The sequence below is a fragment of the Delphinus delphis genome, chromosome X (assembly GCF_949987515.2).
Source record: "Delphinus delphis chromosome X, mDelDel1.2, whole genome shotgun sequence".
NCBI classification, from domain to species: Eukaryota; Metazoa; Chordata; class Mammalia; order Artiodactyla; family Delphinidae; genus Delphinus; species Delphinus delphis.
This window is the reverse complement of record NC_082704.1, coordinates 18433500-18448150: the sequence shown is the minus strand read 5'-3', so window position 1 is coordinate 18448150 and position 14651 is coordinate 18433500. Positions and strand designations below refer to the sequence as shown.

The following is a 14651-nucleotide window of genomic DNA, read 5'->3' as shown; positions in this document are numbered from 1 at the left end:
AAATTTGAGTGAAACCAAAAATGAGTTCAGTGCCTGTGTTGACTCTCCCTGTACTGTTTTCACAAAGATTCTTGTGCCACATGCTCTTCCCCCCAAATGCAGAATAAAGTAACTGGCATAAGTCCTTTTCATTCTTCCTGATAGTGACTTTGCCGCTACTAGAACTGTTGGGATTAGCACAGGTGGCAAACAGAGGAGAATCTGTTTGTAATTATCTTTATTCTTTTCCAGAATCAAGATAGATTTTTCTGGTTTATTAATTAGCATATTAAGTAGCATAAAATCGTCAATATTTATTCATTATACATTGGATGCAAAATATTATGGAGTTCATGTGGGTTCTTATAATTTAAGAAAGTTTACCTGTATGCACAATACGGCTAAATTCTAAATCGAGGTTAGTAGGGAGTTTGGTTACAGATAATCTAAACATTAACTACTTTTATTGGCTCATGTCCAGTGTGTTTAGTAAGTCAATATTTTGGAAAGTCACTTAGAATGAGAGTTGTGGAGCTTGTAATTTGTATCAACAATAGATTCCTTTCCTGTGCTGTTTACTCAAGCCCTTATATGCTATAAAAGCTTATTGATTGACCAGCTAATCTCTGTGAAAATCAGTCTCAGATTCAGCCTGTTTTGGTGGGTGAAGCTGGTTAAGTAGGGTGGGAGCAGTGGATAGAGTCTTTTTTTTTAATATTTACATGTTATTACTCTGTTTTATGTTTTTGGTTTTTTGTTTGTTTGGTTTTTTTTTTTTTTTTTTTTTTTTTTTTTTGCGGTACGCAGGCCTCTCACTGTTGTGGCCTCTCCCGTTGCGGAGCACAGGCTCCGGACGCGCAGGCTCAGCGGCCATGGCTCATGGGCCCAGCCACTCCGCAGCATGTGGGATCTTCCCGGACCGGGGCACGAACCCGTATCCCCTGCATCGGCAGGCGGACTCTCAACCACTGCGCCACCAGGGAAGCCCAGTTTTATGTTATTTTTTAAACTCATTTTATTATATTTTATTTTTGGCTGCATTGGGTCTTCATTGCTGCACACGGGCTTTCTCTAGTTGTGGTGACCAGGGGCTACTCTTCGTTGCAGTGCATGGGCTTCTCACTGCAGTGGCTTCTCTTGTGGAGCACGGGCTCTAGGCGTATGGACTTCAGTAGTCGCGGTGCATGGACTCAGTAGTTGCGGTGCGCGGACTGTAGGGTGTGCAGGCTTCAGTAGTTGTGCCGCACAGGCCCAGTAGTTGTGGCTCGTGAGCTTTAGAGCACAGGCTCTGTAGTTGTGGCACATGGGCTTAGTTGCTCCGTGGCATATGGGATCTTCCTGGACCAGGGATCGAACCCATGTCCCCTGCGTTGGCAGGTGGATTCTTAACCACTGCGCCACCAGGAAAGTCCCTTTTTTTCTTTTTAAATTAACACTTTTGCTCTTTTTTTTTTTTTAGTATTTATTATTTATTTATTTATTTTGGCTGCACCGGGTCTTAGTTGTGGCATGTGGGATCTTCACTTGCGGCATGTGGGCTTCTTAGTTGTGGCATGCAGGCGGGATCTAATTCCCTGTCCAGGGATCGAACCTAGGTCCCCTGCATTGGGAGTGTGGAGTCTTACCCACTGGACCACCAGGGAAGTCCCGGGGGATAGAGAGTCTTGAAGTCAACAGATGAGTTTATACTGGAGCCAGAGGGCATCTAGATCCACCGGAAGTCTTTAATGAGTTGTATGTGGCTGTAAATGGACATATTTGGAGGAACATTCTGGTTTGCATGTAGACTGGACTAGTAGAGAGGAGGCCAGGCTTGAACCCACCAGTTAAAGGTTTGGCTTGTAAAAAAAAAAAAAAAAAAAAAAAAAAGGTTTGGCTTGTAAATACAGAGGTGAAAAAAGTTGAGGGATGGGGGAACCAACTGTATTTGCTTGGGGACATGTCTATTAGGAGAACAATATCAAAAATTTGAAATAACACGAATAACAACTTGGTGATTAATTTGTTCCCAGTGATCTCTCCAAGTAGGTGTTTACTTTGTCTTACTGATCTAACAACCCATTTCTTATCCTGTTAAGTGTATGGTTTGTGTTTCTTTTTATATTTCACATGAATGAGTCCTTTCTAGAACTTCAGTATCCATTCTGTTTTCTGCTTTTTATTTTTAAATTTGAATCTGCCTCTAAATGACTCTTTTTACATGATTTTAGCTGCATTTACTACTGGGAAAATTCCTCTAAGGGTGAATGCTGGGATGAAGAATGATTTGCAGTGCATTTGTAATATGCCAGTGTTGCCCCGCTGGGGACTCCTGAACGCTTTTCCCTTTTTTAATGTGATCAACACGTAGCCTTTTGCGGAAAGTGGGCAAGTCAGTTGAACTAAGTGATTAGCAGCAACCTTAGGACTACCTTAAGAGAATGCTCTTTATTAGTGAGAGCTAAGTGGTGTTTCTATTTTCAGAGTTGAAACTAGACTTGAAATAAATATAAATTACACCTACTTTATGCCTGAAGTCAGAGAAATAAACTCTCAGTGTAAATCTGCTGCCCCTCCACCAGTATCAAAGTCCTTTTGATTTCAGAGTTTTCTCTTGTATCCATTCATTTTTTAAAATAATTTTTTATCATATTATTTTTAATTGTATTTATTTTATTTTTGTCTGCGTTGGGTCTTCATTGCTGCACGTGGGCTTCCTCTAGTTGCAGCAAGCAGGGGCTACTCTTCATTGCAGTGCACGAGCTTCTCATTGCGGTGGCTTCTCTTGCTGCGGAGCATAGGCCCTAGGCATGCAGGCTTCAGTAGTTGTGGCTCGCAGGCTCTAGAGTGCAGGCTCAGTAGTTGTGGTGCACAACTTAGTTGAGGGCTTAGTTGCTCTGCGGCATGTGGGATCTTCCTGGACCAGGGCTTGAACCCGTGTCTCTCCTGCATTGACAGGCAGATTCTTAACCACTGCGCCACCAGGGAAGCCCCATTCATTTTTGTTGTTGTTTTTTTTTTTTTTTTTTTTTGCAGTACGTGGGCCTCTCACTGTTGTGGCCTCTCCCATTGCAGAGCATAGGCTCAGCGAGCCCGCTCCGCGGCATGTGGGATCTTCCCTAACCGGGGCACGAACCCATGTCCCCTGCATCGGCAGGCAGACTCTCAACCACTGCGCCACCAGGGAAGCCCCCCATTCATTTTTTAAAAAATATTATGTTCCCATTATTAGTTGAGGTGCTTGCTCTCTCCTGCTTGACCTACCTCAATAGCCTTTTAACAATTCCCTTCACCTCTATTTCTCTAGCCTTCTCTTTTCCCTCTTCAGGGCTGTCAGACTGATCTTTCTGTAATACAGCTTTGGGGCCTATCACTTCCTTGCTTAAAGTTAGGCATGCGGCTCCCCCATGCCTGCTGAATACTATCCAAATTGCTTTACCTGTCATTCAAGGTCCAGCAAAGTCTGACTTCAACACACCTTCTTAGATTTATTTCCTACTATTTTTCTTATTATCCCCTCCTGCTCCCCACGAACCAGATGACTAACTCTTCCCTAATCTCACCTTGTGATTTACCTTCTCTGCAACTTTGTTTATTTCTGTCCCCTCCCACTTGTAATGTCCCCACCCCATTTCTGCCCTTTTAAATCCTGTGAATCTTTCAAGGGCTAGTTAGGTTACATCACCATTGTGAAAAAGTCCCCTGACAGCCCCAGTTGAAAGCCATCTCTCTTTCCTTTGAACCCCTGGTTTTTTGTTTGTTTGTTTTAACCATTTATTGAGAACTCATATTGGTGAATTACAGTAGTGCCAGGCCATAAGTTCTGGGAATCCTTACCCCAATTCAGTTGTAAACCCGAGTCAGGGACCGTGTCTTTCCCCTCTCTGTAGCCTCACTTTTCATACCCCCCCTACCCCTCAAAGACATTTAGCTCACTGCCTTGCACTGGTAGGTAGTCAATGCCTGAAGAAAACCTTTTGGAAGGCTTGGTTTGACAGGTTAGTATATAAAAACTCTGCCTGGTTTTACTCATCATATCATGTGGCACATATTCATAGGAGGGAAAATAGAGAAGTCTGTCAGACAAGCAGATTCTCTCTTTGTTAATAAGTAGTTCTAAATTTTAAAAAAGGTTATGCTCCAAAATTTAGTTAAATTAGATGTTTGGCACTCAGAATTAACTTCCACATTAAGAAGTGTTATAATTACAATACTATGAATATTGTATACTTTTTAAAGCACTGTTACTCTAATTATTTTTATTTCATTCTATATATGGTATTTAAAAGTCTAGGTAAACCTACAAGAGCATGTTTAATTCATAATGTACCTAGTAATACTAAAAACCCTACCCAGCATATATAACAGTCATTTGGGACAAATACATTCAGCATTACTACTTGGAGTATCAGGGAACACATATTTCCCCACCTCCAACCTCCTGCACATCTGTGAAGGTAAGATCAGGATTTTTCCTTTTACTCTCAGACCGAGACGTGGGATTTATATCCAAGTTCTTGGTGGCCCATGGCAGGGTTGGAAGTTGCTGGGGAGTGCAGGGAACTTTGAGAGACCAGGCCTGCTGCTGGCATACTGTGTCACCACTGCCCCACACCCGCTGTGTTTTAGACTGCTTCTGTGTCCCTGTGAGGTACATGGTATTATCCCTGTTATAGAGATGAAGGAACTGGGGCTCTATGAAGTTTACTAACTTGTCTGCAGTCTGTACAAAATAATAAGAGGTAGCATGAAGATTTGTACCCAGGACTGTCTGACACCCATGCCTGTACTCTTTCCACTAACCCTGCTGCCTTATAACTGTCTTTAGCCTGCTGGGAGTAGAATACATTCTCCAAGCTTTCCCCTGCCTCTTTGTCTAAGAAGCAGTCAGTTTATCCTTTTCAAGTTATCTAAGGGAGCATAGTGGTAATGACTGTGGAGTCAGTCAGACCTGAGTTCTAATCCTGATTCTGCCACTTAATACCTAATAGTGTGACTGTGGGCAAATGATTTAATCTCCCAGAGCCTCAGTTTCCTCATCTGTAAAACGGGAATAATATCTACTTTGTGCATATGTGCAGACTAAATGACATTGTATAAGAGCCCATTGCAGTTACTGCTACATGGCAGATGCCTCCTAAGTGGTGGCAGTAGTTACTGTCGCTGTTGTCATTGTTACATTGTAATAATAGCACAAAAGACAGAGGCCATTAAAAAGGTACCTTTTTCCCTCTCCCCTGCTTCTCTTTTTTCTCTTATACTCTGTAGGAAAACCCAGTAGGGGATAATGATGGATCTTATGGTCCACAAAGGTCTGAAATGAAATGAATTTGCATTTCAGAGGGACTTCCATATTTGAGGACTTTAGGGGCCCTTGAGGAGGGGAGAGGGTACCGGGCGATGGAAAGGAGTGTGAGATACTGCTTGGGAGGCTAGCTATGGTGGTGAGAGGCATGGCAGTGGAGAGGAGAGAAGCTTACCATCTCCTGAATGGCCGCTGTCGGGCTCACAGCCAAATTCTTCCACTGAAGTGGCGTCAGGGTGAGCGAGATGCCACACAGCATAGCGGCAGGGCCTGCCTCCAGGCAGCACGGGAAAAGGAAGTATCAGTGGGTGTCTGGCTGGCTCAGCTGGCAGCTGCCAAAAGACACAAAAGTCTAGGACTGGACATATATGTTTCTTGACCGATAGTCTCAATATACTGCACAAAATCTGAATACGCATGATAGAGAACTTTGCATATGAGAATGTGTTCCATTTTCAACAATCATGATTTATTTGAAGAATTTAAAATGTATCTAGTGAGGTAGTGCATTCTAATAATACTGATCTGTTTCTAATTCTGTAAATTAATTCTAATCATTTTCTATCTGTCAATGACTTTCTTTTCCTGCTCTGCTCTCAGGAAGAAGACAGCTTCCTAGAAAAGGTAATGCAATCCATTGGCGGTTATGTGTTTCCCTGTGCTTGATTAACATTTAGCCATGGTCCCTGGAATTTATCCCGAGGCTTTCCCATATCAGACACCTCTGACTGCATGAGAATCCCCCAAAGTCCTGCCAGCTGTCTTTAAGCGTGTCTGAAGTACAGGAAAGATATTTATTTTACTGCACCAGTCAAGTCATTGAGACCCAGTACGTAAAAGCAATAGGACTCAAGGTTTCAGATTTGTATTCTTGAAATAAGAAGTAACTAAAGAGCTGTCTTGATGTATGTGAAAGCTTGTGAGATGGAGGAGGGTACCGTTTGCCATTTTCCATTTCCAATGATAGTAAAAGCAGAAATGAATTTCTGTTGCATTAAGAGTGATTTGGGGGAAGTGATAATAGTGATTAATTACTGAAAGAATACACAGGTACGATCAAGAAACAGATCATAGACTAGAATCCTAGAGCTGAATGAGATCATAAGGGATCGTCTGGTAGAGCTCCCTGCCTTCAGACAGGGTAAGGTGTCTTCTCCATTCTAATAGACAACCAAGGCCCAAGAAGGTTAAAAACCTCGCTGAAGTTATACTGCTCCTGACATCAGGGGTATGGGGCAGAGGGAACTAGAACCTGGGTCTTCTGAATACCCAGTGAAGGAACCGAGTGAACGCTCCTTCTGCGGTGCTTTGCCACCTCCCCATCTTCAAGCTGGAGGGTGCCTGGCTCCACACAGGGCCATCCGGTAGAGAAACGTGGGCTTGAAAAACATTCTTAAAGTACTTTCACACAGTATCTAACGTGACCTCCCCATTTGGTGGAGTTTAATGCAGTTTGTTGGTGGAGATGGTGTACTGTTTTTGTGCTTCAGTTAATAGCACTAACGTTACAGAGTGTGAGCTTATCAGGCACTAAATGTGTCCCATTGAAAGAAGAAGACAAAGCATGCCTGGTTTCCCTTTGAAAATTAGAGTTCAGGATAATTTGTGGACTTTTTAAAAAAAGTATTGTTTCTTGTGCATAATCTTTCTCGAGACTTCAGAGATACAAGTATGACATTTCATATTATCACACATGAATTTGAAAATGGATAGTGGATGGTGTATATAACCTACTGGCATTTTATTAACCTTTTGAAACCACTAAGGATTGAGATGGCTCTGCTTCCCAGCCCTTCCCTGTTAATAGCAGGCCATGAGTCTTTTCATCTTGAACAGTGCCTTGTGTTGCCTTAATGCCTTAGTACAGGAAGAGTGCTAATTGGATGTCAGATTTTTTTAAAAGTACATGAATCAGTGCTGAATAATTTATATATGGTAAGTTTGAAGGTGTCTGCTAAGGAATCTGTACTTGTGTTGCACTTGGTCCAGAAAGTGAGCAGAGTGCATTATGGACAGTGTTTTGGCTCAGATATCATCTAGATATCTGCCTGGATTTAATACTTGCAACTGGAAAGAAGTTAGTGGGTGAGCCACTGATAGAAGGTCTGGCAACTATAGGAAACGTGAATATCAAATGATAGATTCCCAGGGAAAGAAAGAAAGGAAGCAAAACGAATGTGAAGAAGATAGATTTTAAATGATAACCAACTGTCATGCTGCCTTCTCTTCCTTATTCCCTTAGAAAGGCGCACAGTGGCTTTAAAAGGTCACCAGTGCGTATTGAAGAACAGAACGTCAAGAAGAACCCTCTGCTCTGTTCTAGTGTACACACTATCTGGAAGTAATGAAATGCTTCTCTTCTTTCCCTTAAAGTGACATGGCTAAATAAGGGTTGTGGATCAAATTTACAGCATTTCCTAAATTTGAACATATATATGACCTTAAGCCGGAGGTGTAGGAGGGGGAAGATGCCAAAAATTGATCACCATTTTCTCCACTAGATTTTTTATGAAGGCTGCCTTCAGATGCCTTTTAAGCTATTTAAGATATCTTTTCGGTATAATTTATATTTGACTATATAAACATAAGGTAATTGAATTTATTCCCCATTTTCAAGTTCAGATTTAGTTACTGATCTAATTTAGGTCACTTCTGGGTTTTCCTCTGAGATTCTTTCAGGAGAATCTAACATAGAGTAGAAAGTTAGGTGAAAGGAGTCAAAGCCCCAAGAATTCTTTGCTGAGCTATTACTATAAAGAATAACTTCTGGACTCAGAGCCTAGACTTTTCATGGTATTTCTGGCTCTTGGTATGCTGTATTCAGTTTACTATTTTTGTATCTTAAGACTTTGAGTTTTAGTGCCTTAAGATTAGACCTTCTGGGCTTCCCTGGTGGCGCAGTGGTTGAGAGTCCGCCTGCCGATGCAGGGGACACGGGTTCGTGCCCCGGTCCGGGAAGATCCCACATGCCGCATAGTGGCTGGGCCTGTGAGCCATGGCCACTGAGCCTGCGCGTCCGGAGCCTGTGCTCCGCAACGGGAGAGGCCGCAGCGGTGAGAGGCCTGCGTACTGCAAAAAAAAAAAAAAATTAGACCTATCAAGCCTGAAATATTCATATATGTAGGTCTAATGTGAATTGTCTTTCATTCCTGAGGACCAGAGAACGTCATTTAAATCAACAATGCAAGCTGTGATATTTGTGGTAAGATCTGAAAGAAGAATAAGTTAAAAGTCAACAACAACAACAAAAAGTCAGCAAAAACCTAAGTAGATGCTGCTCTCTCAAAGTGCTCTGTTGACAGTTAGTTGTAATTTAATGGTCCATGAGTCTCCGGTGGTGTGTGGGCTCTACCGTGACTGTATTGCTGGTTCTCAGTGTCACCCTTGAAAGGATTTACAGCACACAATGCATCCACGTGATAAACATAATAAACCCAAGTGGAATGCTTAACGGTTAAGTGAAGCATCTAGAAAAGGAGATCATTTAACTGTGGGAATCCGTATCGAGTGCCTTCTGACCAGGAGTGTCCCAGTGAGAAAAAATGAAAAGTCTTAAGAGGTGAAGATCAGATTATACCCACATAAGCAGAATTTGAGGGAGATGGTTACACATAGAAATTTTCATTGAGACCCTTTTGATTCTCACCCCTTTTTATCTATTAGGAGAAATCCCTGCTGCAGATGGTTCCCTTGGATGAAGGTGCCAGTGAGAAACCTCTTAAGGTCCCCAAGGAGATCTGGCTCCTGGTAGATCACTTATTCAGACACGCCTGTCACCAGGTGAGTGAGAGTGGGCCTGCCCTGCAACTTTGGAAGGTGTGTGAGTCCAGTGGGAAATGATAATACCTCACGTCAGTATATACAGTGCTTTTAACTTTCCCAAGCCACCTCCGCAGAGCAGCACTGTCATATCAGATTGCCTGGGCAGATGGAAGTATCCCCGTTTACAGATGTGAGAGCTGAAGCATGCAAGCTAGGTGATTTACCTAAGACCACGGCATAAGAGTAATGGCGGAGCAGGGCCGAACTCCTCCCCTGTCTCCTGGCTACACATGCTTTCCCCTGGACTGCTGAGCACCTGAATCTGTGACGCCTGTTTTAGCTGTCATGGAAGCATTGCAGATTTCAAAGTCCAAAGCAAACTTCAAGCCCATTTCTTTAATTTGGTCCTCACTTTTCAATCCTATCTAAAATACCTGCCACCCCTAACCCATTCTTCCAAAAAAGAAAACTTTCTTGGGATTAAATTGAAAGGTAATGTTGTCTCACCTATGGAAAAGTGAAGAACTTGAAGGCAAGGTTTGGTATGGACATGCCCTTTTAGTCCTACCCTAGCATTCTGTGTCTCAGTATTTGAATGTGGTTCCATGTTTGGATTCTGCCTTCTACTTGTCAGGAGGCTAGAAGTGGGAACACCTGGTCTCCCCATGGAGTCCTCTGGTCCCCTGCCATATCAGGTACAGGCTGAAACCTTTGAAGATAATTTTCTAGTTTGAAATAAAATTTCAGACAGATGATAGAGATGATAAAGGGAAAAGGGGCCATTGTCACACCTTTTATATATTAGGAACATATTCGTGTTCCTAATCACGAATATGCACCTCACCCTGCCCTTTGCTTCCTGCTGCTCTCCTGATCCCTGCGTGATCGTCAGAACCTTAGTGCTGATGCTGTGTTCCATTCATTGTGACCTCTTTGGTAGGAGGACCTGTTCCAAACCCCTGGAATGCAGGAGGAGTTACAGCAGATCATTGATTGTCTGGATACCAGCATTCCCAAGACAATCCGTATCCTTTTCGACAAAGGCTTAGGAAGCTGGAGCTGTACTTGCCCAAACTCTTCTTCCCACCTACATTTGATTTTGTTTTCCATCTTTATTTTCTTTGTAGCTGTCTTTTATTATAAGGTAATCATTGACTATACAGTTAATTCCTCTCAGGAACTTTCGACCTCTCTCCTTATCAGACTCTTACTAAAAGGAATCAAGGGTTAGATAATGGCGACTTTTAATTGGCATGGGACATAGGACCCACAGCCATGGGGCTGTTCTGCTTTAAGCCAATGATCACTCCTGTCACCAGGACAGGGAGGAGGATGGGAAACGGTGGTGACTAGTTTCCAGTGTGAACTGTCATTCTACAGGCCACATTCCCTTGACTTTCAAGTTGGGCCAAACCTCCCAAGAGTCTTTGATCAATTCTGTAACAACTCAGCTGCAGCATACCTGGACCAATAAAATATCAAACCCCAATTAGGATCAGGGTGCTCTGAATAAGAGGAAGGAAACCATCCCTGAGGGAGCTTGAGGAAGGGAGAAAATCGGGTCTAAGTGTGGCCTTTTCCTTGGAGCCTCTTTCCCTTGACGGGAGTCAATCCAGCTGGCAGTAATCACTCAGTGGCTGAGGCGCTGCTCATTTTCCTGGAAGCCCTGCCAGAACCTGTCATCTGTTATGAGCTCTATCAGCGATGCCTCGACTCTGCTCAGGATCCCCGGATCTGCCGACAGGTGAATTTTATTGCTCTGAGAGTGCGTTTGAGGCATGTTTCCCCACAGAGAAATCATTGATTTTTACCAAACCAGCTGGGCATCCAGCTATGGGTAGGATGGGTCTGGATCTGTTGTTCATGGCAGGGCAGCAGCATGAGAGTTGGGACCCTTAAATTTTAGGTTGTGTTATTTCCTATTATATTTGCCACCCTTTTCCAGTTGACCTATTGAGTAGGGTGGATACCTCTACTCTGGGGTAAGATTAGTGAAACAGATCGTACATGGGATTCTGGATGACATGACCAGGGAGGGTGGGTGACACTTGTGAGCCTTTCTTTTTGTCTTCTTGGTGTTTGTTTTTAATCTTGAAATGATTTTGATGCACAATAGTTGAGAATACCTCTGAATCAGACTAGTGAGTATCGGGAGGTGCTGCCACCCATGCTAAATGGCATTGCAGAGAAAACCACAGCCACCTGCCTAGGGAGATGGGAAAAGACCAGGCTAACACTCGTCTGCTCCTGAGGCAGGGCGTGCATGCGAATGTGTGATAACTGCGTGACCTGCTTATTGAGTGGACAGGGGCCAAACAGGATGAGCATTCTGCCTCAGGAGTTATCATTTGACAGGTACTATATTGGTCATGAGTAAATAAAGGAGGAGTCCTGTAAGGGTTGGATTATAAACTACTTTTATGGCAGCTGTGAGTTCTTCTTACTCCCTTCCTCCACCTGTTATCCTCACTGCCCACCCCCTTTTTCAAAAAACAGGTGATTTCCCAGCTTCCAGGATGCCATAGAAATGTTTTTCGTTACTTGATGGCATTCCTTCGAGAACTGTTAAAATTCACTGAGTACAACAACGTCAGCGCCAACATGATCGGTAAGAGCACTTCCTAAGAATGGCCACACGGGGGCGTTGGTCAGGACGGTCCGTGTAAGGTGCACACGTGTATTCCATCCCTAGTGTCCAGGCCTGCGGCAGTCACTTCCTCCCACTGCCCTCATCCCCTGGCCCCCCCAGCCCCCATCCCTGAGGCTTCGCTTAGGTTGTGTCTGACCAAGGGTTTTCTCCTTTTCTTTCTCTCGCCCTCTAGCTACTCTCTTCACTAGCCTCCTTCTAAGGCCTCCACCCAACCTTATGGCAAGACAGACTCCAAGTGACCGCCAGCGTGCTACCCAGTTCCTTCTGAGTTTTCTGCTTGGGAGTGATGAAGACTAATAATAAGCCTTTTCCTCTTACTACTCTACAAGATTCTAGAGGCGGAAGATCTTGAGCACCAAGTATTTCAGAATGATTTGAAAAGATATGCCACAGGAAGGGTCTGTTGCAGAATTTTGAGGCTGTTGGCATGAAAAAGTTCTGTTTCTAGTGCGAAAGGAAGCGAGTTTCCTAATCCCTCCCTTACCATACCCTACGCAGCAAGATACTTTTAGACTTATATTGCCAAGCCAAAGTTACCATATTTTGGTGGTTTTTCTGTTCTCTCTTTGTAAGGCAAAGAAATCTGTATTTACACTCCTTTACCTGGGGATGTGTTTGTTGCCCTCCTGCCCAGCTGTCATGATTGTCCTTAGCACCTGAGGCCTAAACTCTGAGATGTTCCCATTCTAGGCCTACAAGCACTACTTGCTGTAGCTCAGACTTGTCTGTAGTCCTTCGTCTAAAGCACTTTGGCCCTACCCCCTCCCCGTATCACCCCCTTTGCTCTCTACTCTGCTAACACTATCATGTCAAAAGAAGTCTGGGTGAAGCTTAGTGACTCCTTGGGTGTCTCCAAAAGTGAGTTAACCATCTCCATGTGGCTGTTACATGCATTTGTGCATCTCTACTACAGTGGCATCTGTACATTGCTCTAACATTGGCCTATTATGCATCTGCAGTGGGTGGAACCATATTCTCTTGTCTCAGACCACACTTAGTAGCAGAATGTTAGGGACTGTTGGAGATGACATCTCATTGATGTGAGAGAATCACAGTCAGAGTGGAAGCACTTTGAGTGTTTCAAGAGTGAGAATATTCATGCTCAACAGGTCCTGCTTCCTACCATCCATTTTGGTTCTTATTCAAATTTTACATGTGAACCAATCCTGGGTGTCTGTGGGGCCCATCCCCCACTTAGAAATCCACCTCCAGAGCGACACTTGTACCACAGTCAAAAAGGGAGGCTGCACCTCAAGTGGGCCTCTCTGTAGAAACTGCTCCTTCCCCCAGCAGGGGCATTGAGGATAACCCTTAGAACCCCCCCTCCGGTCTTCTGAAGTACCAGGGGCAGATGTCACCCACTCCCTCATCAGGACTGATTCTGGGCTCTACAACCAGCTGCCCTTAGCTCCCAGTCACCTTCTCCAGTGCTGTGTAAAAGAGACTGTGCAGTAGGATGAACCAAGCACCTTCTCTCCCGCCCAAGACAACCTTCTGAGCTTGTCATTTACTCAAGCTCCTGCGGGGCAGCCCTTTTTTAAAAAAAGTAATCTATGTTGGTTGGCAAACCAGCCACCAGCCACTGACTGTAAAACTGCCTGATGCAGTTAGCTTCCTCCTGGTTTTCTTTCATTAAAACCACCCTGAGTTGACTCATTGTCACATGTTCACATGAAATCCCAGGAGCCTCGTGTATAGGCTCTGTGTGTGGTCTTGGGCATTGACTCTTCTACAGCATCAAAGGAGAGAGCTGCGGAAGCACCGCCATGAGTGGTTCTCCAATTCCCCCATCTCTTATGTGTTGAGTCCTTTGGGGGAAGAAAAGGTATGTATCCTGTGATATTCTGGCTAAAGCCTCTCCTGATTGGGAATTACAGAAGTAGGAGTCAAGTTACTGGTTGCCAAATAGCTGCAGATCTGTTAGGCCAGGGGCTGGGTGTTGAATTTAGTTAATGGCAGACTGAGCAGAAGAACAGTGTTGTCATCTCCACTAGTCCAGAAAGGGATCGCTGGAGAGGCAGATGATAGAAGCTGGGGCAGGGTCGTAACACAAAGGGAAATGCCTGTCCTAGACACATTTCCCAGTCTACTGCCACCTGGGGCCTTCAGGTGGTCAGGGATGTGGTTAGTGGGGCTGTGTGCGGCATCCGGCTCACTCTCCAGAAGGCAGATGCACTCAGTTGCTTTACTGCCTCAACCTTCCTTCCAGCTCTGGTCCTGGGATGTACACAGGGTTGAGGGTTTTAGACAATCTCTAGGGAGGGGGGACAAGAAATAGAGCAGACATAAGAGATCTGCTTCCCTGCTGTGCCTACTCCAGCCCCACCCTCTAACTCCTGAGTACCGCTCATGTACTATTTCCTAGCGCCTCTGAAGTAAGGAGTTTAGATCCAGCTGGTAGGGAAGGACTCTGAATCTATCGTTTTTAGGGAAAAAGCAGTTCAACCCCACGTGGTGATGTTGCTATTAGTCTCCCTTTCACTGTTTCCTGATTCTTATTCTGTAATTATTGTTTGCTGTATTTCCCCCAAATGTCTTGGTCACTAGGCAAAGCTGCTAGTGGGATTCTGTATTTCATGTCATCTTTTTTATTATAATTTATTGCAAATTTTTTTTCTGAATAAATATATGTTGTGTGAAAAACCAAAGTGTGATCTTAGGAAGAACTGAGGAGGGAGGCTTATGTCACTGGGTCCCACTTGACTGCTGCAGTCCCCACCGCTACGCCTGGACTGTCATTTCCTGTCTTACAGGGAAATATCGTAAGAATTCTCAGTATATTTGCCCTTGGAGAGGAGAAGCAGCCACATATTTTCAGAGGTTAATAAAGCAGTCACAGTGCTTTCAGAGGCCAGCCTAGGATTCTTGTTTTGACCCTAGGGATTCAGGCAACAAAATAACACTGTTAGGAGAAAAGATGTTGATTCTTAATATGCCCATAAATGTCACACTGGGTCAGATCCATGATCGCGCCAG

At 44.0% G+C, this 14651-nt stretch overlaps 1 protein-coding gene across 2 annotated transcripts in view; it reads left to right on the top strand.

Moving 5' to 3' along the window:
- The window catches only part of OCRL (OCRL inositol polyphosphate-5-phosphatase), a 56303-nt gene extending 41994 nt beyond the window's left edge, over nucleotides 1–14309 (top strand). Inside the window, exons 19-24 of one of the 2 annotated variants that reach the window (XM_060002882.2) lie at nucleotides 5864–5887; nucleotides 8927–9043; nucleotides 9966–10050; nucleotides 10642–10769; nucleotides 11522–11633; nucleotides 11848–14309. In XM_060002882.2, the coding sequence (XP_059858865.1) occupies nucleotides 5864–5887; nucleotides 8927–9043; nucleotides 9966–10050; nucleotides 10642–10769; nucleotides 11522–11633; nucleotides 11848–11972 (591 nt within the window). In that variant the 3' untranslated portion in view covers nucleotides 11973–14309. The remainder of the gene's footprint in view (nucleotides 1–5863; nucleotides 5888–8926; nucleotides 9044–9965; nucleotides 10051–10641; nucleotides 10770–11521; nucleotides 11634–11847) is intronic. The other variant, XM_060002883.2, reaches the window with a different exon arrangement.
- The last annotated feature ends 342 nt before the right edge of the window (nucleotides 14310–14651 follow it).